Here is a 25,008-nt window from a genome sequence, read left to right on the forward strand (position 1 = left end):
TAGAGCCATGTTTCTTCCTAAGACATGAAAATCAGTACAAATGTAAACATGTTGTTTTTCTCTGAGGTTCAGAGCTGTGTATTTTCTCTATTATTTTAATTATCTTTCAGGCAAGTCTTTTGAAAATTATACCAACAATTTTTTTCTTAAAAAGAATCAAACAACTCCCCTACTCCCACATCCCCATGTTCTGTCTCACTCCCCCAACTCCTTTGCTGTCATCACTGGGCCCTCTGCTTGTACTTGAATGCAGGCCCAGGTTTCAGCAACCACAGGGGCCTTCCTCCAAAGCCTGGCCCCTATCCAAGAAAAGAAAAGGGAAGAAGCACGGAGGGCCATTATTAACTGGAATCAGGCACCACCAGAAGCCCAGCTTGTGTTTCATATACAGGCTGATAAGTTTTCACTGGCTTGGGAGATGGGATGGGCTATTTCACAAACACCACTGTGCTTGAATTTCTGGATGCCACCCAGGCCAGGAATACATCCCTAAAGGGGGAGAGAGGAAAAAAAAACACCCAGAATTACATTACAAAATTCTCTTAAATTCTCCCATGAATGAATAAGATCCCAAGTATTTCCCCAACAGTGTGAGTTCCAATGAATATTCCCCAAGAGATGTACAAAATAGGCTTAAAAGTTAGAATCAAAGTATAACAGAGCCCAGGACCTACTATCCCCATTGTGCCATACCAAAGGAGGTTTGAGCCATGGAACCAGCAGTATCCTTGGTACTTCTACTTACCTGACATAAGCGAGTACGAATTTACTCTATTAAATTTTTGTCATAGGTAAGGTGGTAAGAATTCAAGAAACTATAGATTCTTTAAAAGGAAATAGTTGTATATGAAATTTGCTCCTGATATTCTCATTGTAAACTGGCTTGTGCATGAACTCAATAGGAAGACATTTTGCTGGAAATTGAGGCTCTGGATATTTGTTTCAACCTCTGATGTAGTGGAAAAAAACATTGGCTGTAAAGTCAGACAACCTGTGTTCAGATGCCCCTTTGCAGCTTGCTTATTACTACCTGTGTGACTGAAATATTAATGTGTTACTTGTAAAAGCAGACCTGAAAACATTTTAAATCTTAAAATAAATCAATAATAGTGCAATTCCTGAAAAGTCACCTGAACTTAAGGTCAGCCTGGTATATGCTATCTATGAGTAGTTTGATCCTGAGATAATGGAGTTTAAGATCCAGGACCTTGAAAACTCTGCCTCATTTCTGGATGGCCCCTTGTTTGAACCAGGCCAAATAAACCTTGTGATCTCTTCCCTAAGAAGTGAAAAGGACCTGAATCAGCTGTTAAACTTACCTGCAATGCTTCACTACACACTCATTGCTGCAGTATTCATTGTCCCAGTCCTTACTCACAACTGGAGGGTTTTCACAACCTGACCTCACACATCGTGGTTGAGGGGAGAGTGTCACAGGAGACCCAGTCACTAGCTCAACATCCATCTGAGAAGGAGATTCAACCTATAAAAAAAACAATAGCCTTGGTAACCTAACTCCACCTTAGTAATGGGTACAGTACAGGCTCTCTCGCTACAGGCTTAAAGATTCCGGCACTGATTAGAACTACTTTTGCCATTTAAAGGCTCAGATAACATCAATAAACACTGTGACAATTTAATTCATAAACAAAGTATTAAGCGGAGATTCCTAATTTGTCTCCCTCTTATTAGCACCAAGTCATAGGAATTCTAAATCTTGCTCCTAATTCATGAATGTACATCCCTTTTTAGGAGAATGTACATCCCTTTTTAGGAGTAGTTTTATAACTTCTATTCCTCTACTTCCAAGAAAATCAGACCAAAAAGAAGATTAGGAAATCACTTCAAGTACAACAGGTAGTTCAGGGAAATCGAGATATATATGCTTTAAAAGGAGGGAGTTATATGATACTCTTTCTAAACTGGCTCCTGAGCCACATGTGTGCTAAGTAGCTATTTTGCTGAAAATCAGGACTCTGAGTATTTGTTTCAACCTTTAGTAGAGCTGAAAAAACACTGGCTATCGAGTAAGAGGACCTGTGTTCCAATTCCACGTCATGCATACTTACCTACCTAACCTATGTGACCTTGAACCCCATTTATACAATGAGGTAGTTGTACTAGATGTCCTTTGAGATCCCTTCATGATCTAGACCTATGCTCCTAATTCTGAGTTCTGTGTCCCAAATGAGCCTTTTCCCATGGAAAAATTGGGATAATACTCCTGGAGAAGAGAAAGAATCCATACCCTTTTGGTCCCTGCACAAACTGCAGTACAGTACTTTTCTAGCCTCACACTTAGCTCACCTTCTCTTGGAGTAGGGACCTGGTGCCAAGGGAAATAAAGAGAGGGCACTGTCTCACCTCAGGTACGACATCTGTAATCATCTCAATTGGCTCAGGAGAAGTTGCCTCCACTGCATGGGGCTCAGGACTAGTGGTAACCGGCTGTTCAGGGCTACTCTCCAGAGCAGGTGGGACTGAGGCAGGCTGAATATGCAATGTAGGTGGAGGAACAATCTTGATCTGCAGAGGAGGCGGTTGTTGGAGGCTAAGACGAACCTTTTGCTGTGGGGGCTGCTGCATGGCCTGGAGTGGGGGAGGCTGCTGCAGAATGGTTACTTGTTGCTGACTGGGTGGTTGAGGCATCTGCTGCAGTGGAGGGGGTTGCAGTCGAGGTGGAGGCAACTGCATAGAAGCAGCAGCTGCTGCTGCTGCCTGCAACACAGATCTGGTAACAATCTTGGCTTGTTGGCTCTGATCAATGGCAGATGTGCTGGTAGCTGCCTGGATTTGGCTTAACTGAAGCCCTTGGGAAGTCACCATTGTGGCTGGGATGACTGTAACCATGCCCCCTTGGGACATGGCAATAGAAGAAGTCAACTGGCTAGATGTCAACGTCTGTTTGGATATAATGATCTTGGTGATGCTGGTCTGGGCCCCTGTCCCACCAGATGTCTGGCTTGTCACATAGGATGAGAGGGTGGATTTAACCACAATGGAAGAGGACAGGGAAGGGGGCTCCGTTGATGCTGGTGCTGGTGCTGGTGCTGGAGAGGCTGGCACAACAACTGTTGCAGCAGGAGATGGGGGAGGCGTCTGTTGTGGCGTCACTGGATCCAATTCCACTGTCTCCACAGGAGTCTAGGAGGATTCAGTAAGACTGACAAGTGTAATCATATATCCCCATTACCTACCATAAGCATCCACTAAGAAAGGTATAATAGAAATCAAAGAGGTGACTTCTCCTTCCTAATAAACTGCTGGAAGAAGAAATTGAACAGGATTAGGACTAAAAGCTTTTCTGGCAATCTCATGAATGAAAGCAGAAATAAAGCTCCTATGGGTCTCTAGAAAGAAAATACTAGGTATAGAAAAAAAAGACGCCTCTCTTCACTTTCCTCTCCAATAAGACAAACTGATTCAACTACTTTTCATAATACAATTAGGCTCCTTTTAAAAATATCTAATAGAAAACATCTCAAGTTATTTCAAGTATCTCCGAGGGGTCTGATAACTTTATTTAACTATATGGCCATCCCTTACTATTCTTACCTGACACACCTGATTGGCTTTATATGCTGCCAAAGCCTTCAGATACTCCTTCTTGGCAGCTTCAGTTTTCCTTTTATATACCTGCAAGCAAAGAAGACACGCTGGTCAACCAGAAATTAGGAGGGGAAATGGTCATGACAATATTATATTGACATGGTACATTACATTTACAAAATGCTTCATTTTTTTCCCCTAAATCCAATTAAAGAATCTAAAATGGAGATGTCAACTGCATTTTCTGTATTCTATATTTTCAGCGTCCAAGCTGAGAAATGAACTTCTAAGTTTTACCTAGCAAGTGGGATGGATGAATGTTACCACATAACTTCCCAATTATTATAAGTATCGATTTTACATGTAGGAGAAACTGTGGTAAAGAAAGGCTAAGTAACTGTCCTAGTTGCTTATAGGGCTAAGAGGGTTTTACAATGACCCAGGCAGAAGAGTAATGCAGCTACAGGCCCTAATCACACAGTGTATATTCTACATAATTACATATTGTATATTCTACTACATAACAGGGATTAGGAATGGGAAGAAACGAAAAGATATGGAGGGTGGGGGTGTTGCAAGAAATCAATTAGGTCAGGTGTCAGAACCTGAGATAAACTGAACTCCAGGTGTATGGCACAAGAAAGGATGTGGGTCCACTGGTGAAGCTACCCTTCCTTGAACGTGGCACATCCAATTCCAGCAAGCTCTCTGCCTCTCCTTAGCACAAGGCTTCCCCATAAGGGCAGCCCAGCAAGACAAATGAGATATTGACTTCAGCTTTCTCCTCCAACTGTCACACACAGGGAACGATCATGTAAGTTCCAGATAGAAAAATAGGTGAAGTAACAAGGGGAAATATACAAGGGAATAGGAAGCTACAGGGGAATTCACTGATAATATCCACAACATTCTGTTATCAGTGGACACTGACTACATTAGTGATAGAGCATTATAACTGCCAGAGATAAATCAAGAGCTGAAAGACGGGCTTTCTGGTCTTCAAACTCACATGTAGGACAACTATGGTCAGGGAAAGTGCAATAATAAAAACTGATTTTTGGCACAGAAGTTCTAGGTTTAAATCTCAGCCCCACGAATCCCCACTTCCTAGGCTCTGCAATCCTGAATAAGTTATTTCACATCTCTGAGTAACAATTTTCCCCACAGTAAAATGGTACAATCATATACTGCCAACCCCATAGGGTTATGAGGATATAATAAGAACTTAATGAAGCGCTTTGAAAAAAGAAATGCCAGTTATTATAACATGGTTGTGAAGTCTGGTAAAGATCTGAGGCAAAGAGTAATAATGAACTCAGAGTTGACACTAAATAAACAATTGAAACAGACGTGGAATAGATAAATATTTCGGAGTTTTCTTTTCCAGTAAAAAACTTTTGTTAACTTCTACTGTCTACTGCTAACCATTGCTCCTCACATCTCTTACCTGTTTTTGTTCTTCTCCAAGACTGTCCCACATGGAGGCCACAATTTTTGATACCTCCCCAAAAGTAGCATTGGGATTCTGTCCCTTGATGGCTGCCTGTGTGTCACGGAAGAACAAGGCATACGCTGATACTGGTTTTTGGGGTTCATTGGGATCTTTCTTCTTCTTTTTCTTCGGAGTCTTCTGCTTTTTGCTTGACTCTACCACAATTGTCTTCTGACTGGGGAGCTACAAAAAGGAAGCGAAAAGGGAAACATTGTACCTTAGGAAGTTTAAAAAAAAAAACAACACATAATTTGAGGACCATGAATGGGAAAGACACTACCTAGCCACAGGGATATTTTCAAAAACTGCTCAAGACAAAAGCAAGTACAAAGCACACACTGAACCAAGGGGTATAACAAGGAGAACAGGGGAATATTAATTGCAAAATTAGTGGCTTTGTATCCAGAAAACAGAGATGGCTATACAAGAATGAAGCAAAATAACTGGGCTGTACACAGAGGACATTGCACTTGGATAAAATGAGAGTAGCAGTTCTGCCAGGGGATGTCTCACCCGCCGGAAATCCTCGACATCATCCTCATGAAGGGAGCTAGTTGGTGAAGGGGTGGTTGAAAGTCGATCCTCAGGGGACTGGGCAGATGGGAGGATAGTGCCACCCCCTAAACTCAGCCCAAGCTGAGAACTCAGCTCTGACTGGTCAATGGTGGTCAGCTGGCCGTGTCCCATCAAGCCAGATGACACATCTGTCATTGGTACATCAATTGTGACAGGTGGGTTGGCACTATACTGAGTCCCTATAGAGTGGTCCAAGTCCTGAGAGGTAGATGAAGACAAATTTAGGCACTAAATGTTCTAAGTCCCACCCTCTTTCCCAGATTCGTGACATGGTCATTGTAGCCACATTGGCACTTCCTTTTTATAACCTAATTTCCCTCTGGGGAACAGCTGTGTCATCACCTTAAACAGCAAAATAACAATGAGGAGAAAAAATTGTGACTGAATATTGTACAAGAAATAACCTTCACTCTGTATTTTGGCTAAAGTCTGTAGTTGGACATTACATGCTTGTAAAAGCACGACTGCAGAGACCAGCATTGATTGTCAGAGTTTCTGTCACTCAAATGACCTCTCCTTAAAGCAATTTCCAACTAACATTTATAGTAGTGGTGAAACAAAAATGAAGATTATATATAAATCAACAAAAAGAACACAGTATGGTTTTACAGGTTTAACAAAATAGAACAACAACAATCTTGACAAAGCCTTGGAAACTGATCGATGATTCTGGCTTAATGGGAAGCCAAGGAAGTTCCTCTAACCCTACATTTCTTACAACACTAATCCCTAACTTGTGCAATGCATAGGATGCTTTACTATCATGGGGCAGGTTTTCACAATAGAAACAGGGAAAACTGCAGCTTAAAATCACTGATACAGATAACAGAGGTATCTACTTAAAGTACAAATTCTTCAACAGGTTTACCTCTCTGGAATTAAAAGACCTATTCATAAATATTAACAAATAATTAGAGCAGTACTGTTTTCAAGGAAATCAAAATATGGGAAAACAAAGTTACTCAAAGGCCTAAAGATCATCATCAGAAACTTGACTTTTGTCTTACACATCAAACTGAAAATTTCAAATGGCATTTAGGGTAGGCAAGACAGATACTATCTGAAAACATAACTGCACTATATTTGAACCAAAGACATGATAGGAGCCAAGACACTGCTTCCTCCTCCTCCTCCCTCATTCCCTACCCACTTTCCAATAAAACAGTTTTGAAGTAAATTTCTGGCCTACGCCAAAGCTGGTCAAAATGCTTTAAGATTCTCTCTGAATCACTTATACTTCATGGTGTTATTTCATACTTGAAAAACATAAAACATAGTTGCTAATGAATTTGACTTTAGTAATAAACTCCTTTTCTTTAATCCAAACCTCTCCCCCAACCCCCTCCACTTTTTTGGTCTAGAGTAGATCTAAGTCTAAGTACACCAAGTTGATAAGCACCATACAAGCACATGCAAGCCTATGTTGTGTCTTCCTCAATTCACCCCATATGTGGGGTAAGCTTAACAATGCTCTTGCCTCTTACCATGGCCAAGCCCCCACTCAGGAGCCCCCCGCCCTGTTCCATCAAGCCATGAGTCATGGCCACAGGCATATCCAATGTCTGGACCCCATACTGGGCTGAAAAGCTGCCATCCTGTGAGGAGGTGGGGTCTCCAAGGTCATCAAAGTGGCCGATCACATCAGAGACAGCCAATGAGGGGTCAGAGTCCAACGAAATAGGAGGGATCTCAAATTCCTCATCACCCAGACTTGGAGTATGGAATGTCTGAAGGAAAAAAAAAAAGATGAGAATTAGTTGGGGTAAGAAACACACCCACTGTTATAAGGAAGGGAACATGGCTTAGAGCTGGAGGTTTCTCAATGTACTTCAGCCTGTAGTTCCATTCTTGTTATTAAACTCTTAAGATGTGCTTGATTCTACCAAGAACATTCCCTCCTGCCTCATCATGACAGTCCTATCATCCATATAGCTGTCTGTCAACATTGTCACGAGTTTCTTTCTGATGCATCTATTGACTAGCCACTGCCAATTGACCAAAAAAAATGAGACAGAGACAGGGTGAGTGAAGCTTTATTCATTCAGAGCGAGATACATTTCAACAGCAAGTGGAAAGAAATGTGTGTCTCTTATAAAACCACTGAACACACACACGAAAACACACACCACTCATTATATGAGAAAAAGAGGAAAGAGGGCTTTTTGCAGCTGGTTACATAAGATAAAAAAAGAAATGTGTTTGTTACAACGTGGTTGGCTACACAATAAAGAAAATATGTATCACTCATGACATGAGATAAAGATGTATAGAAAGTCCTTGAAACAATTACAGGTGGAGGACAAAGAAAATATTAAAAGAAGCTAGATGGCTTAAACTATTCCTCTGGTTCTTCTAGCAGTTAGTGCTGAACCTACCATGTTGGATCAGGACAATCCTAAGAAATACTACCAACCTTAAGGGTAATTTGGAATTATCTTGTTCAGGGAAAGGTAAAGACAGGGATAATGGGGGCAAGGATGTCAGATTAGGTGTGTTAGCATAGTACAAAGTGCTTGCCTGCCCCTCAACTGTTGTGCCTTCCTGTCTCTCTCTCTCTCTCTCTTCCCTCACACACACACACACCCACCCACTCCACCCCACCCCTCCATGTGAGAGGATTTCCTTGCAGCTGTCTAAAACCTCTCTCAATTTGTTCCTGGGGCCTTACAAACCCACTGTCATTTGGTGTCCCCAAGACTCTATTACTGTTTCACCCTGAATTCTGGTGAAGATAGTATGGAACCTTTTGCCTTCCTGATCTCATTTCTTCCTTTAAACAGTACCAAGTGAGATGTCCCCTTTAACAACAAGAAGAGCATTCTCATGTTTTGCAATGGGGTTGTATAGCACAAAAAAAGCCTGTGACCTGAACAGGGGCCAAGATGGATTGGATTTTTAACATGGGCCTCTCCTATCACCCACTGTGTTTCTTCCTTCATAAACATACTGGACAATAGTCTTTAGTTCACCTATACTATTTTTCATGCCACTTAGGGCAGTGCTCATGAAAATACTGCCTGATCTCTGACAGGAATTGGTCAACAAAGGTGGCATTAACAATCCTGGCAACCTGAGAGTTAAGAGGATCTAACCCACTGAAGTGCTCAGCACTTTTTGTATAACCTGTCAGAGAAGCACATGAGGGTCTCATTTTCTTCTTGGCTGGGCTCTTGAGACTTACTCCAGGTGTCTGGATGTAGCACAGATTTCCATGGTCTGAATTAAAGAAGCTTTGGCTTGAACCAACAGGGCACAGTGTGCAGGACTATTAGGGTCCCAATTTGGGTGCTGTAAAAGCCAGCCTCCTGGCCTTGCTGGAGCATTTCCTCTTGAAACTTTATTAGCAGCTTCTGTTAATGGCAGTTCTTTCCCTTGGGGAGAACAAGGTTTCCATTAAGTCAGTTACATTTCCTCAGGTTGGGTTATAACCCCTAAATATGGCCTGAAATTGGGTTATAACAACTGCAAGATCTTCACCAAATTTAGGGGTATCTTCAGAAGGGCTAAAAGGGTTATGTTCTCTAACAGGGGCTAAGGCTCCTCCTCTGGTCTAATAAACCTTTTCCACAAGGCTCTTCTCCATGTGTAGTTGTTGTGCAAGAAGAGAGTAAGAGAGAAGGAGAGAGAGGAGTATCAGGTAAGGCAGGATAAAGAATGAAGGACCGGTTGGAAAATAAGGGGCTTGACTGAGAGTTTCCCAGCAATATCAGTAATTCATTCGGTCTATGTGAGGTTTAGGAGATCATTCAAGAAAAATCCTTTGCTTTCTGCAGTGGCTCAGTTCATCTCCTCATTATAGGTGCAGCTGTCTCAGGAGCCTTAGTCACCGGCTTGATCTTTGCTTATGGATCTAAAGCAGGGGCGAGGAACCAGTGGCCTCAAGGCCACATGGGGACTTCCAGGTCCTTCGGTGCAGCCTTTTGACTGAATCCAAGTTTTAAAGAACAAATCATTTTATTAGGGGCATTTGTTCTGTGAAGTTTGGATTCAGTCAAAGGGTTACACCTGAGGACTTAGAGGACCACATATGGCCTCAGTCAAAGATTCCCCACCTTTGATCTAGAAGAAACCCTCAGGCAGCCCTAAAAGTTACTCCCTCCTGAGAGCTTAAGGTGTTCCAGTTGGCAGTCCTTACTCTTGAGATTGCAGTCACTGCTGTCCACTCATAAACAACCTCAGGGCAGCTGCCACCAACCTTAGCACCTGAACACATCAGTTCATAAGTAGGGAGGCTCCTGGAGGGTTACAGGAGTCCCCCACTGGCTCCTTTTCAGGTGACCAACAGGATAAATCCTAGTCCTGGTGCCCCATTTATGGCTAAAAGCGATAATATAGTGCTTTTATAAATAGAAAGGCCCAGAGAATGGTTCCCAAAATGAAAAATAGGCTTAAATAATCAATAACTAGACATTTAAAATCAATTTCACACTCAAAACCCTATTTTATGCTCAAAAATTCTAAAGAAAAAGTAAAAAGAAAAAAAGAGGAAGTTCTACCAAAAATTGGTTAGCTTCTCAGACCTTGAGGTCAGCCAGAAAACACTAAGCTAGTTAATGGAAAGGGGAAGTGACACTGGCATTGTAAGATCCGCCTAAAGAAAAAAATTCAATTTGTACTGAAAAATTTGGCGTGCACTTCAAATTTCAAAGTTTTCTTTTTTATTAGTTTTTAATTTTAAAATTTACCTGACTGTTCTAGAGCCTTTCTTAACTAAAAGTGTCTGACATAGAAATACCTAACTTAATTTGGAAATAATTGGTAGTTCCTTTTTCAAGTCCAATTAGGGATCTCTTTCAAAATGAAAATAAAGAGACCATTAATTTAGAAATAAAGGCAGACTCACCAACTGCAAGTTTGGAGAGGCTTACCTCTAGCTCAAAGAATTTGGGTGGGAAGGATGAAGGGAGCCCAACCTCCCAGTGCTGTCTTCCCCGGAAGAAGCCAGCAGTGAAAATAATTGTCAGAGGCATGCTCCTTTTCAGTCTCTCGGGGAGGGCAGCCAAAGAGGATCGAGATGCACACCTCAAACTCCTCACTGGCACTGCCAAAATGTAAACAGCAAAAATCCAATCTGCAACAAAAGGAAACTGAGCTACATCAACTTATTAGGGAAGACCAGTGGTCCCTAAGCAACTGGATCCAAGAGCTTCTTGGCAGTCAAGGATCCCTCTGCTCAGAAGTCACCCACTTTTATACCTTTGAAGGTCACTAAAAATAGAATGAGGCTCATGATTGGTCATCTCCAGGAGCAGGGACATATCCACCAGCCTTTGTCCATAGCATTCTGGGGCGGAAGAGCACAAAGAAATTGCTTTTTCAAGCATAGTTCACTTATTGGGGGTGGGGGGTGCTAGTGCTAATACATCAATTTCTTAAAATGATAAGTCCCTAATATAAGTCCTTATAACAGGCCTAACCAATAAAGTATAAATCTATCTTATAAATCAAACAGAAGTAATATTATCAATACGTGGTGAGTTGATGAATTATAACCTATATGACTTCTTATTCTTACTAAATCAAACTTAATTCTACTTAATTCACTGATACAATCACTAGTACCCATTAAATCACAATGGATTGAGTAAATACTGATTAAATTGAGCAGGGGTATCAAAATTATTTTTACATCTACTTACACTAAGATGATCCTTTCTACCTTATTTCTATGGCCAATTTACAGTGGTATTTTTTCTCATAGATTCACCAATAGATCTAACTTTCTTTCAGTTTCTAAGTCACTCACAGAAGTTCCCAAAGTAATGACATTCAAACCTGCCAGTGATAAGATTTAGAATGATTTAGTGAGGTCTGACAAAACTTAATCACATTGGCCTTCTGGTAATTACTGCACATGGTGAAAGTCTTATGGTGTCAACATTGAAGTGATCAGGGTTATAGAAAGAACATCATGGAAAGAAACAGACCAGGGTACCTATAATTCATCTGAAAAGTGGGTTAGAGGAAGCATTTTTAAAAGGCTCCTTGAGGACTTGACTTGTAAAAGGAGTCCTTCTGTCTCTTGATATTATTAGAGAGAAAATTCAAATAAGGAAAATATGACTTAAAAGACTCTTTAGAACTAAATAAAGCAATTTTATATGTGAAAGTCTCAAACCAGCTTGGGAATTTACAATTACTAAAACCTTTTCAAAAGTCATTTATTTAGGCATTTGTATAAAATTTATTTGTGGATATTAAAACAAATTTGAAAGAAACTGAATACTTTGCTCTACCTTTTTCAGTCATGTTCTCTATTACCTCCAGGATTAAATTTAAAGTATATCAGTTAGGACCATTCTCTTTTCTTGGCCTTTGGTCACTGTTATAATGGCACAAAAGCAGAAGTTCTAAGACTACTAATACAGGTGTAGCTATTACAAGTCCTTTAAGTATATTCTTTTACCTACTGAAAAACATATTCTAGTCCATAATAGAAATATTCTGATCATGCAGTCCTTCCCAATGTAAGATTTACTACTCAATTAAGAATAAGAGCACTTTACATCTTTATCACTTACTACAACACCCTTTGAGGATATATTTTATCTTCATATCACAGGAAGGTTTATTTAGCTAGAAAATGTGTGCAACTCTGAGGATATGATCTTATACATTAAATATATAACTATTAAACCAATAAGCAAGGAGGCTAGTTTAAGAACTAATTTACCTTAGTTGCCTAGGTTTGGAAGTTGAGATAAGTAATGGCCATAAATTCTGAACAGTAGAAATAAAAGCAATAAGATCCTTTATGCCTGGATCCCATTAGTAGGCTCAGATACGTCAAATGATTTGAACGGTAAGATTCATTATAAAACCTTTTCTATACTATAAGCAAATTTTTAAGCCATCCTCTCTTTGGCTGTGTTTGTTTTGGAAGAGAGATCTTAGTTGCTCTAAAACCAAATTACTATTTTTAGAATTTACAAGGTTCTCATTATTCAGAAACATTCTTTCAGATTGTTCTTTCACAGAATCGATAAGATTTTGACTTTGCCAAGGCTAAAGATCCCAAGGACCTAGAGCAAGTTCTCAAAGAACTTCCCAGATGAGACTTTGCAAGGTCTTCTGTACTTTTCTCAAACACTAAGTGATTATCATTACTTTTTTAACAAAACGTACCCATAGGAATGACCTGATAGTCTTTATAACCTTTATAACCATACAGACACCATTTTACTGAAAAATCCCTAACAAATGTTAGCTCAAATTCATAGTTTCAGATCAAAAGATACAAATGATGATACAAATGCTTTTTATACTATAGGTAGCACTCCACAAATTAACAGCACTTCAGTACAATGATTCCCAAAATTACAATGTGAAAAATTATAATACTAACATAAAACAATACTGAAGATTTAAAACATGAACACAAAATAAAACGTACTGCCAGTCAAATGACATTATCCACCTGAATGTTATCAGCTACGGGAGAAAAATTCCATTCACCTACCAATTTTGGCATTCTATACTAGCTGCATTCAGAGACAAGTACAAAGTAATTATCACTTTTACACTTATAATTACAAAGGTGACATCAGCAATTACCACTTATAGAACCAATCAACTATGCTTGAGTTCTTTCCCCAATTAATTTATCAAACCCATTATGAATTCAAATTTTAAACTGCTCAAGACCTCATACTGTCCCACAATTTGGGTGAAAAATCACTAGTTCTATATTCCTGCTTTGGGGAAATCAAAACTGAGCTGCATTTTAAAAACTTTTCTATGTCTAAAGTCATTTTTACACACATACAACTGAGCTTCACATCCATACTGGGTCAGAGCAGTCTCCAACTTCCTCCAATTTTATTTCCCTTTCTTCCCACAGACTGTGACCAAAGTCTTGCGAACCACAGTATCTGGACTGTTCTCTACACACCACTTCAATGCTTCACTTGCATCCACTGCTGACTTTCTTTCCATCCTGCAGCTTTCTGCTTCCAAATCTTCTCAAATCAGTTTTAAAACTAATTTTATTTTACTCTCTTGAATCTTTCCTTTGCAAATTTAACATACTTTCCTTATGTACTTCGATTCATTGCCAGACTTTACTTTTATCTGATCAGAACTTCAACTTCAAAGTCTGTTTCTCATTTTGTCAAATAAAATGTTTTCAACTTGGTTTCTTGCTGAGAGGTGAGGCAAGCAGGTGGCACAATGGACACTTAGCTGATGAACCTGAGCAAGTCATTTAACCACTCTCTGCCTGAGTTTCCTGAACTATACAGATTTACCATAGTGTCTGGTATATTTTAAATGCTTAAAAAACGCTTATTCTAGACTAGCTACACAATATACAGTAGTAAATGGTCATAGTAATTTAATGTTTGATAAACTCAAAAGATCTAAGCTTTGAAGGTAAGAACTCACCATCTGACAAAAACTGCTGTAAAAACTGAAAAGCTGTTTGGAAGAAACTAGGCATGAATGAACATCTCGCATAGTATAACAAGATAAGGTCAGGATCGATAAATGATTTAGACAAAAAGGGTGACATCATAAGTAAATTAGGGAAGCATGGAAAAGTTTATCTGTTAGATCTATGTTATGATAAGGGAAGAGTTTATGACCAAACAAAAGATAGTGGAACACAACAAGTAAAATGGATCATTTTGACTACATGAAATTTTAAGTTTTTGCATAAACTAATGCAGCCAAAATTAGAAGGGAAACTGGAAAAAAAAACATTGCAGCAAGTTTTTCTGCTTAATAAAGACCTCATTTTCTCAAATACACATGAATTTGAGACAAATTTACAAAAATAAGAGCCATTCCCAAGTTCATAAAAGGTAAAAGGACATAAAGACACAGTTTTCAGAAGAAACCAAAAGCATCAACTGCTGCTATGGTTCAGCCTTTTCAGGCACAGCTCTCCCTGACTCCATCTGGGGTTTTCTTGGCACAGTTACTACAGGCATTTGCCTTTTCCTTCTCTGGCTCATTTTACAGATGAAGAACTGAATCAAATAGGGTTAAATGACCAGCTCAAGGTCACAAAGCTAGTAAGTGTCTGAGGATTTAAACTCAAGTTTTCCTGACTCCAGATCCAACACTGTCTACTGCTCCACCTAGCTGCTCCCTAAAAGCTACTAATAGTCACATTTTTGAAAAAATACTCTAAATCACTAATAGAGAAATGCAAACTAAAACACCTCACACATATTAGGTTGGCTAATATGAGGAAAAGTGCAACACTAATGCATTGTTGGTGGAGTTGTGAACTGGTCCAACCATTCAGGAAACAATTTGGAACTACCCAAAGGGCTATAAAATCGTGCACATCTTTTAACCTAGCAATACCACTACTAGGTCTGTAACCCGAAGAGATCAAAGAAAAGGCAAAAGGATCTATTTGTACAAAAATATTCATAGCAGTTTTTTGTGATGGCAAAGAATTGGAAATTGAGGGGATGCAAAGAATTGGAAATTGAGGGGATTGACTAAACAAGCTGTGGTATATGATTGAGATGGAACCCTACTGTGCTGTAAGAAATGATGAGTAGGATGGTTTCAGAAAAGCCTGGGAAGACTCATATGAGCTGAGGCAGAGTAACATGAACAGAAGCAGGAGAACATTGTACACAGTGACAGCCACATTATAAGGATGATCAATTGTGAGAGACTGAGCTTCTCTGATCTGCGAAACGATCCAAGACAATTTTGAAGGACCTATGATGAAAAAATGCTTCCACCACCAGAGAGAACTGATGGATTCTTAGTGCAGACTGAAGCATCCTTGTTTTAACTTTCTTTACTTTTCTTGGGGTTTTTTGTATGTATGCATTTTCTATTGCAAAATGGCTAATATGAAAATGTTTTGCATGACCTCATTTGTAAAACTGATATTAACTGCTTACCTTCTCAAGGGATTAAAAGGAGGGAGAGAATTTGGAACTCAAAATATTTAAAAATAAATGTTAAAATTTTTCTTACATGTAATTGGGAGATTTTTAATGACAAAATAAAAGTATATTTAAAAAATAGGTAAGTGCATATTCCCTCCTCTTACTTAAAAGCTTGCAAATACATGTCTATTTTAATTTCCCTGAGGTGACTGCTTCAAATTTACCTTGGCAATGAAGTATTTGATTATTTGATTCACAGAAGACTACAGTAATAAGGCAAATCATTCTCCTAAAATAAAATTTAATTCCCAAATTATTTGCTTTCTGCTTTAAGAAAAAAAAAAAAGCTCTTTCTTTCCAAGCTAGAGCTCTGGTCAATAGCTGCACTAGGTGGTTCTTAAGTCTTCAAAACTTCCAACTGCAAAATTGCTAGAATCACTAGAGACAAATCATTTATACTGGCTTCAGTTTAAGTACTGGCTTCTATTTAAGTACTGAGCATTCTATAATCAGTAAAATCACCTTCTTTCCCCACATTTAAACAATAAATCTTTTACTCTTGAAGGAAGGAAGGGAGAGAGTAATAGAGGGGTCTGGGTTTCTATGCAAACTTCACAGTTTCTTTTAAAAGTCCAAACACTGGGCCTGTACTCAGAAAGAGCTGACTTCAAATTAAAACTCCAACTCTTACTCGTTTTATGACCCTGGGCATATTGCCTAATTAAACTTGATTCAGTTTCCTCAACTGTAAAAATAACCTCACAGGATTGTCATGAGGATCAAATGAGATTTGTATGTGACTTAGCATTTGCCTGCTACATAATAGATACTATGTAAATGTTTATTCCCCACCCTAGGGTACTACAAACCAAAAGCGCCCACAAGATTATTTTAATATACATAAAAACATTCAAACTACATTTTCTTCATAATTTGGAAATACATGTTAAATAGATTACACTTGCCATAAATTTAGTCTCTAATTAGTTTTTCATTAACAAAAATTCCTGCAAATGGGAAAAGGGCCTCGTTCCCTCTAACTGGCTTCCCTTTCTGCATCCCCAATTTGGCCAAGATTAGAAACACGTAGAAGTAAGACTATATCCATTGAAAACTGAAATTCTCAGTATAAAAGGTACTACTCTTTCAATCTTTTTCCTTTAACTGGTCAGACACAATAGGAAAATGTCAGCTGGATTTACCAGGACACAGAACATAGACAATGCTCACTGTTTTAGTTACTTCCTGTCTGGTCTCAAGTTTTTCTTTCCTCTAGAGAATCTTTCAAGCCAATGACAATACTTGATTCCTTCCCTTTAAAACTGTAACATTTTATCACCAAAGGCACCATATGGCAGCCCCAGTTGTTTAGCAGGAATACACACACACATACACACACACACACACAGAGTATTGTGCATGTATGCACACACACATATGTGTATGTGTATATACATGTGCCAATTAGATTGACTAAGTTCAACAAATATAGACTTAGAAAGATCAGTCCTTCCTGGAACTCTTCTCCAATTACCAAAACATATCCCAGAAGGTCTTGTTCCAGGACAGACTAACCAGATTCCATAAATTATCAGTGACTATTTGTACCTCCATTAAGAATTCTATCAGAATTATATCATTAGAAATAGGGATAGCACTGACTACTCAAGATTTACCTCAGAATAATAATACTACAACCAGAAAGCCAGGAAGGCAACAAAACATGAAAACATGACTAACTAACAAATATATCTCTTGCTTATTTGCTTGCAGAAGATGAGGTGGCAGGGTACAAGGTTGAGATCCTAGTCTCAAACAGATAGCCCCCCATAAGTCCTCCTATTAGAGGATGAGGTTCTCTGGTTGACTGAGCCTTTGTATCCTGATCTGGAGTCACTGTTCATGGCGGAGCAGGTATAGCTGCCCATGTCAGATATTCCCAATTCTGGGCAACTGTTCATATCTAAGAAATTCTCAGGTGCAAGAGTTCGGGAGGGGCAATACAGAACAAAAAATACACAAAATGCTAACCTGACTCTGTGAACTTTTAAATTTAGAGTACAAAGGTGCCTGACTGCAATTTTATCAGCCCTCTCAGTTTCCCCTCTCTAGAAGTTTCCAAATAGGTGAACTTAATGTGGTAGAAGCTGGAAAGTTGCTTGAGTTCGGGACTTGGGAGGGCCTGAGAAAGTACAGTCCCCATTTGGGTCAGCAAGAACTGTCCTATGAGTTTTGTCACATAAGTTTCCCTCTGTCAAGTTCACTTACTAGCTATTGCCAACTGCCTGGCAACAAAACGGATAAACACTGCAGTTTTACTCACTCAGAGTGAGACACACTCCAACAGAAAGTGGATGAAAATGTGTCTCTCTTATAAACAAATGGATACATATGTGTGCGTATATATATGTATATATACACATACACATACATACGTATATATCCAGCTGTTTTGTAAGACACATCTGTGTCTATATTACTCATTACATAGAATAAATAGGAAATAGGGTTTATTACAAAGCAGCTAGTTATATGACATAAAGAAGAAATATGTATTTGTTATAATGCAGTTGGTTACATGAAATAAGAGGATATCTAGCACTAATGACATGAGAAAAAGAAGTATGGAAATTCTTGAAACAATTACAGGTGAAGGGAAAGAGAGGTTCAAACCAGTCCTGCAGTTTTCTGTAAAGTAGTTAGTATGTGCTGGGGTCACATATAAACAAATGGTGAATGAGAACAACTCTTAACAACCTACTCTCAACAACATCAATTATGATTTTCAATTCCCTTAATTTTCTTTTATTAATCTCTATCATCTCAGGTTACAAAACAGTTGTAAAGTAAAGGGTTACTTAACCTTTTATTTCTGTGATATTATTCTTTTTTTCAAAGTTTTATTGATGCCTTTTATTTTTGCATCAGTTATTTCTAGATCTATACCACTGTCCCACCCTCTCCCCTATCAAACCCTTCTTTGTAACAAACAAACAAAAAACCTCAATAAACAAGACTATCTGAGAGTGGCTCTGACAGTCTCCTTTTGTATATCCCCCTCACACTACTGTCAAAGGGAGACAACTATGTCCCCTTAATCGTTCTCTAGCACCATTTCTTTTTTGCTTTCTCAGTCTCTTAGCTCAGGTTCCTTCTTGAGATTTTTCTCCTTTCTATGGAGCAGGAATTATTACATTTATATACCAGTTGACTTTTGCTTTACTTTGTTTCCAGCTTTTGTTGTACGTGTTACCACAGCGTCCTGCTGAAACTGTTTTCATCTTTGAACTTCTTGGGGTATATGTCTAGTAGAGGGATTTATTCGGTCAAAAAGTATGAAGTAATGTCACACATCTGCATAATTCCAAATGGATAGCCAAAATGTATGGATTGATTCACAGCTCTACCAACAGTGTACAAGTATTCCTTTCTTCCCACAATTCCTCCAGCACTATCCTCATTTTTGTTTTCTTAGTCAATTTTCAGGGTGAGAGGTGAAAACTCAGAATTTTTAAAATTCGTATTTCTCTTATATTATTGATTTGGAGCAAGTTTCCAAATGGCAATTAATGTAATTTATAATTTGCAATTATCTCAAAAACTGTTCATATCTTGTGATTGCTTATCTTTGAGGAATGGCTCTTGGTTATTCCTTTTTTGTATCCTTGAGTATCAAGATAGTGCTGGGAACACAACTGATAGTTCATAGATTCTTCCTGTAGATTCAATTCAGCAAATGTTTATGGAAATAAATCTGATACTAAGCTATAAAGAGAGGAAAACTATCAGGACTAAATAGTAACCTTTTGAAACTAGGTGTGAAAGTACTGTTATCCTTGTTGAAACTGGAAGCTGGATCTTATTTCAAGACTATTATCTTCCTTTCATGTAGGAAACTGGTGGAGTTTGCTAGTTTTGTCCATGGAGTCCCAAATTTTATGCTTGTGTGTACTTGGATTCATCAGGTATTATCTTTCGGAGTTTACCCACACAGAGCAAAATGAGTGTAAGAAACCAGAGACTCCAGCCAATAGCTGCTGCGATCCAACCATCTTCATCCATTCCATGCTTACAGCACTGGGCAGCCTTCGAGCAGAAATCTACATTAGAGCACGGTGCTGTGAATGCCAAGTCTGACACCAGAGAGGGAACCGTTGAGGAGCTGTGTGTTTCTGCTAAGCAAGTTGTGTAGAAGGACGCAGACAGGAGGACGAGGCTGAGGGCAATGTAGATTACAGACGAGAGCTGCTTCATGGTGGAGATGGGAGACACCTATCCAGACTGCCTTAGTACCACTTGTCCTCTGGAAACCTTGAAAACGACTCTCTGTGATATTCTTCTAATGTATAATTTAGAATCTCTAGTTGGATTAGACTCTTGCCTAGCTTTTCTCATTCTGATGTACTTACTTCTCTGAAGTCTCAGACATTTACCAATTACTTCAAAATGGGTACACCTAAAGCAAATTTATTTCTGGGTCATTATAGGTCCCCTGAAAAGATAAGGGATAGTTATAGGAACCTTCTGTCTTTCTCCAATAGTCTTACCAAGTCTGAATGATCTCTGACCTCTTTCATTAGAAATCACAAAGCCAGTAGTTGTGAGGTTCCCACTTGTATAATATGCTAAGGAAGCACTAACAATGGTGCAACAAGGACAACAATGACAGGAGAGGCCTATACAAAAGCTAGAGCCAAAAAATATGCTGCTTAAAACAAAACAGCTCTAACTCCCAAGACACATGTCCATTCTTCCTCTTCAAAGTCCCCTTTGCAAATTCATGGTGACAGTGATTTGCCAGGTTAACACAATTCTTTTCTCATCTTCTTGGTTTAAAGCAGCAATACTTACTTTTTGGTAAAAAAAAACCCAATACTTTCCTCAGGTACAGAGGCTAGGCCATTAACCCTAAAATCTTGTTATTTACTGCCTGGGTCTAATAATGATGCAGGGTATCGTCTCAGTGACTTTACCTACTTGAGGATGAGAAATTAAAATAGTCTACTAGAACTCACCACTGATTGCCTTACTTCCCAAACAATCCTTGATTTGAAAATCCACTAGACCTATGCCAACATATTTCAAATAGCAATAATAGGATAATTAACACAAATTCCATGAATTATACAAGCATCTAGAATTCATTACAATACTCAATAAACAAGAGTTCATTATTTTTTCCAAACCCAGGGCAAGATCACTCTAATACCATAGTTTCATTAAATCAGATTCCCAGGTTTCAGGAAATTTAGAAGGGGGTAGAATGTCCAGTTTTAATTCTAGGTAAATTAGCATATAAAAAGAAATTCCTCATTAAAGGGAGAATCACGTATACATTTTTACCCTTTTTGTATTCTACGCTCCTGAAATCTTTTTGCTTACCATGGTGTTTCGATGAATGGTATGGAAATTTCTGTTTTTTTCTGGTAGGAGTTCCTATGATATCTGAGGTGGAGAGTACAGAAAAGTGAAGTGTAACTGCTTCTTTAGTTAAGTTCTGTCTTCTGCCTTTAGAAAAAAAATTACTGCAATTTCCAGTTCCTATCCCCAAACCTCAACACCTTGCAACAAAGGAAAATGCTTCTTCTTAGTGGCCCCAAATTACTCTGAAGAACTTAGCTTCCTTCAATATATAGCTACATGCTCATAAAGAGAGGCGAATACATTAATGGAGGCCAGAATAATACATATATTACAATGTAGAAACAGTTTTCAAATTTTTTCAGTCTTCTGAGAACTTTAGCTAGGGAAGAAAAGAATCTGACCCAAAAGGTCACCAAGAAATAGACAACAAGTAATAGAAAAAAAAAAAAACCATGACAAATATAATTTAATTTTTAAGAGAAACATAACTAAATGAAAGTTTAGTACTTGGGGTTTTTTGCTTTATCATAAACATCAGGACAAGTGAGTAGTCCTTAGACCACAAAGAAGCACCATAAAGACCGACCACACGTGCATTTGATGTAATCAGATTTTACCGATATGAAGGGAAATTAGTCGTAAAAATAAAAGAACATAAAAAAGTCAACTACATACCATAACAAATGGAGAGATTCACTCTAATCTTCCATTATTACTATTAAAGATCAGCAGAGTAAAAAGTAAAATCGAATTATAATGAATACAGGACATCAAAATTATTTTCTTTCACTGGAAATGTGCACTAACATGATTAAAAAAAAGCACTATTATTATGGTAAATCCATCAGGACACAGAAACAATTTAAAACACAACAGAGTCCTTCCTTACAGTGGCATCTTATTTGTATAGATAAAAACTATTAACTACTCCTGATAATCATTCAGTGAAACTATGTTCTAGAATATTGATTGCTTCTAAAATGGGAGACAGTGTACTTTCAATATTAAAAAAAAAATAACCAAACCCCCCACAAAATGTGTGGTCCATATGCTACACATCTAACAGCTTTTCTAGCTACAAGCTTATAGTGATGATCAATCTGTGCAATGACAAATGGTAAGGCTTTCTGGGGTGGGTAATACATATTGCAGACAAGGTTCTAACATCACCAAAAATGACTGCTTTTCTCCCAAAGGAGTATATTGTCTTTTTTCCCCCAAGCAGGAGAAGGGAAAGGAATAAGCACCTTTCTAATAGAGCCGACATTATCTCATTTGATCCTCCTAACAACCCTAAAAGGTAAAGTGGTGATATCATCCCCATTTTACAGTTGAGGAAACTGAGGCAGACGGTAAGTGACTTGCCTAGAGTTACAAAGCTAGTTACAAAGCTAGCTGAAGCCAGATTTGAATTAAGGTCTTTCTGACAGCCACTGTACCACCTAGCTGCCTCTAGAGGGGTCAAAAAACTGTAGAATGGCCCTAAATCTACAACATTCTTTATATAACATTATAATAATAGCTAACATTTATTTCTATAGCACTTTCCAGCTTTCCAAGCACTTGATTATAAATAAGAAGGGAACCACATATATTTGTTAGAATGAAGTTCCTTGAGGGCAGGGACAATTTTCTTTTAGTATATATCTCTAGTACTTAGTATAGTGACTGATACATGGTAGTATAATGGTTAGACTTAATTATATCAAATGAACAGACTCTGACTTGGAGTCAAAGAAGATCTAAGTTCAAATCCTGACTCAGTCGCTTAACAAGTCACTCAACCTCTCTCTACCAAAGTTTCTTAATCTATAACATGGAGATAATAGCCATCTACCTCACAGGATCATTGTGAAGATTAAATCACAATATACTTAAAGTGCTTTGCAAACTTTAAAGCATCCTAGTAATGTTCATCATCATTAGTAGTAGCGGTACTTGTTTATTGATTATTGACAGACAGATGTGATTCTTGATTATCCAAGAAAATAGAAGGAACAGAATCTAAAATAGCGAATAATCTAAGTCATTTATATCTGGGGTTAGAATGCCACTTTTGTAACCCCATTTAATAAATACTAGCCACATAATCATGGACAAGTCACTTAACCTTTTAATGTCCAAGGATGGGTTGCCTATCTGTATCAATGGAAGGAAGGTCCAAATCAGGAGCTTCTACACAGATGAACTCAAAACTCTGGACAAATTAGGGCTCCTCCATCTAGTATCCTACTTTGAAGTCTCACTGTAGAATGGGGGTGATCTTGGCTTTAAAAGGAACAAGTTCCAAATGGTCTCACTAAAAATGCAAAGAGTTTGACTTGTCTAAGGACCAATCCAGCTAATATAAAATAGTCTCATACTCACCAGATGATTGGCCAATAGATGATTAATTTTTTTAGCCACAGTAATTCAGTAAGCCATGTACTAAGCAATAGAGAGCTTATGGGCCACATGGTTGGCACATTCCCATAAATAAAATTATGGGATTTCGAAGTATTGCAGTATCTAAATACGGATGAGGATAATACTCTGGAGTTCACAACATTCCAAACAATTTAATGACGCTAAAAGCATGAGTCAAGGAGAAGCTGAAGATGAGAAAACACATTGGAATTCACAAAGAACCAATCTAAACGTGTTAAAGGTCTGGTTTTTGGCTTCCCTGAAGCCAGAAGAATCGGTCATTTAGCATCATGATCTTAAAAGGTCTTCCATTTAGGCTGGGTAGCTAAGGCTGAAGATTTATAGGGAATCTCAGTAGAAACAGAAGTCAATAGAAGAGCTGAAATCTAACAAGCAGCTGCCCAGTTTCCCAACCTAACGCTAAGGCTAAGAGTTAAAAGAAGCAACTGCAGATAAGCAGAATAACTCATTCATTGATAGCAAACTCAGCAGAACAGGTAGGATGGCCTGGGATGTTTGCTGCATTAAAAAAAAGACTGGGTCTTCCATTAAAAATAGTAAAAAATAAAAAAACCCAAGAAAGGCTTTCTGTCTTCTGAGATACCCAAGTCTGCTTCCCAAGATAGTGGCAGGAGCACGTGATCCACGATTCAAGTTAAGAACCTTAAGACTCTTCACAGCCATCCCTTCTGCTTCACAAAATACACTCTCATCACCTGGAGGGAAAGGCAGTGCGCCCCAGCACAAACGGACCGGCTCTGAACAGGCCCTTCAGGCTTGTATGGACGTGGAGACTAAACCACGCTGCTTCTTACAGTCACAACACCCTCCCCCCACAAAACCAAGCCAGGTCCAGCCGCTCCGACTACACTTTCCACCTCAGCTCTTCCACAAAACCTCCACCCTGAGGCTGCGTCGTCCGGTGGCTCCAACTGCCTCCCGCAAAACCTCTCGGGCCTCTCTCACTTCTTCCTTCCACTCGAGACCCTCCTGCGGCCTTTCCTCCTCCTCGGCCCGCCCTTCTAGGCTGCGCTGGGCTGTCCGAGAGCGCTTCCCCAGCCCCGGGTCCCCCCCGCCGCCCCCAAGGGCCTGGCGCCCTTCCACCCGCGTTGGCAACAATCTTGCTCACCTCGGCCCCCGACAGGAAGGGGTGCGAGGACCCTGTGATCGTCAGGTAATTGTCATTTCCTCCGGGAAACTGGAAACCAAAAGAAACCCGCGGGGATGTTAGGGGTGGGGGGGGCCGGGGAGTCAGGCTGGAGCGACGGGTTCTGACTCTGCCCCGACCCCCGCCGCCGCCTCCCCCGCTCCTCTCGCCCGTCGGCCGCTTCTCCGCCCAGGCCCCTTCCTCTGCTCCTCTCCCTCTCGCCTCTTTTCTTTCTTTCTTTCTCTCTCTCTCTCTCTCTCTCTCTCCCTCCCGCCTCCTTCGGGCTCAGGATCCTACCTCCATCTTCAACACAACCGCTACCACCGCTTCAGCTCCCTCATAGCGCCCACCGCCCCCGCCGGAAACGGAACACGCGTCACTTCCGCCGACACTCGCGGCTCCCTCCGAGGATTGGAGGATTCTTTGGCAGAAGCGGTGAGTTTGCAGCAGGGAGGCGACTGAGCGGAAATGAGGAGCTGGGCAGCGCCCCCTTCGGCCGGAGGCCAGAATGCCCGCTGGAGGCTCAGAGGCTTCGAGGGAGGAAGTGTCAAGTTACAGCCACACATGACGACTGAACTGCTCCTGAGGAGAGCACTAGAGACGTGATCTCGGGCTAG

The 25,008-nt window shown here is 39.5% G+C and overlaps 1 protein-coding gene across 5 annotated transcripts; it reads right to left on the reverse strand.

Moving 5' to 3' along the window:
* Positions 1-51: 51 nt before the first annotated feature.
* Positions 52-24,976, reverse strand: TOX4 (TOX high mobility group box family member 4). 5 transcript variants are annotated; one of them, XM_072624085.1, is made up of 10 exons: positions 24,689-24,754; positions 24,374-24,442; positions 20,857-20,919; positions 7,102-7,344; positions 5,555-5,815; positions 4,997-5,224; positions 3,556-3,636; positions 2,365-3,144; positions 1,320-1,483; positions 52-489 (listed from the first exon to the last, which is right to left on the reverse strand). In XM_072624085.1, the coding sequence occupies exons 3-10, from the start codon at positions 20,857-20,859 to the stop codon at positions 429-431; spliced, it is 1,821 nt and encodes a 606-aa protein (XP_072480186.1). In that variant the 5' UTR covers positions 20,860-20,919; positions 24,374-24,442; positions 24,689-24,754; the 3' UTR covers positions 52-428. The 5 variants fall into 5 exon arrangements, with proteins under 5 accessions (XP_072480186.1, XP_072480188.1, XP_072480184.1 ...); XM_072624087.1 differs by lacking the exon at positions 20,857-20,919 and adding an exon at positions 8,799-8,988 and having other exon boundaries at positions 24,689-24,739; XM_072624083.1 differs by lacking the exon at positions 20,857-20,919 and having other exon boundaries at positions 3,565-3,636; positions 24,689-24,976.
* Positions 24,977-25,008: the final 32 nt, after the last annotated feature.

The sequence above is a fragment of the Notamacropus eugenii genome, chromosome 7 (assembly GCF_028372415.1).
Source record: "Notamacropus eugenii isolate mMacEug1 chromosome 7, mMacEug1.pri_v2, whole genome shotgun sequence".
Lineage (NCBI taxonomy): Eukaryota > Metazoa > Chordata > Mammalia > Diprotodontia > Macropodidae > Notamacropus > Notamacropus eugenii.

What these genes read in the sequence shown, in the direction of transcription:
- TOX4 (XM_072624082.1), bottom strand. An exon ending in TTGGAGAAGAACAAAAACAG is followed by an intron (nt 3,637 to 4,996) that starts GTAAGAGATGTG and finishes CTTTGCTTGCAG; the next exon opens with GTATATAAAAGGAAAACTGA. An exon ending in AAGCCAATCAGGTGTGTCAG is followed by an intron (nt 3,145 to 3,555) that starts GTAAGAATAGTA and finishes GAATCCTCCTAG; the next exon opens with ACTCCTGTGGAGACAGTGGA.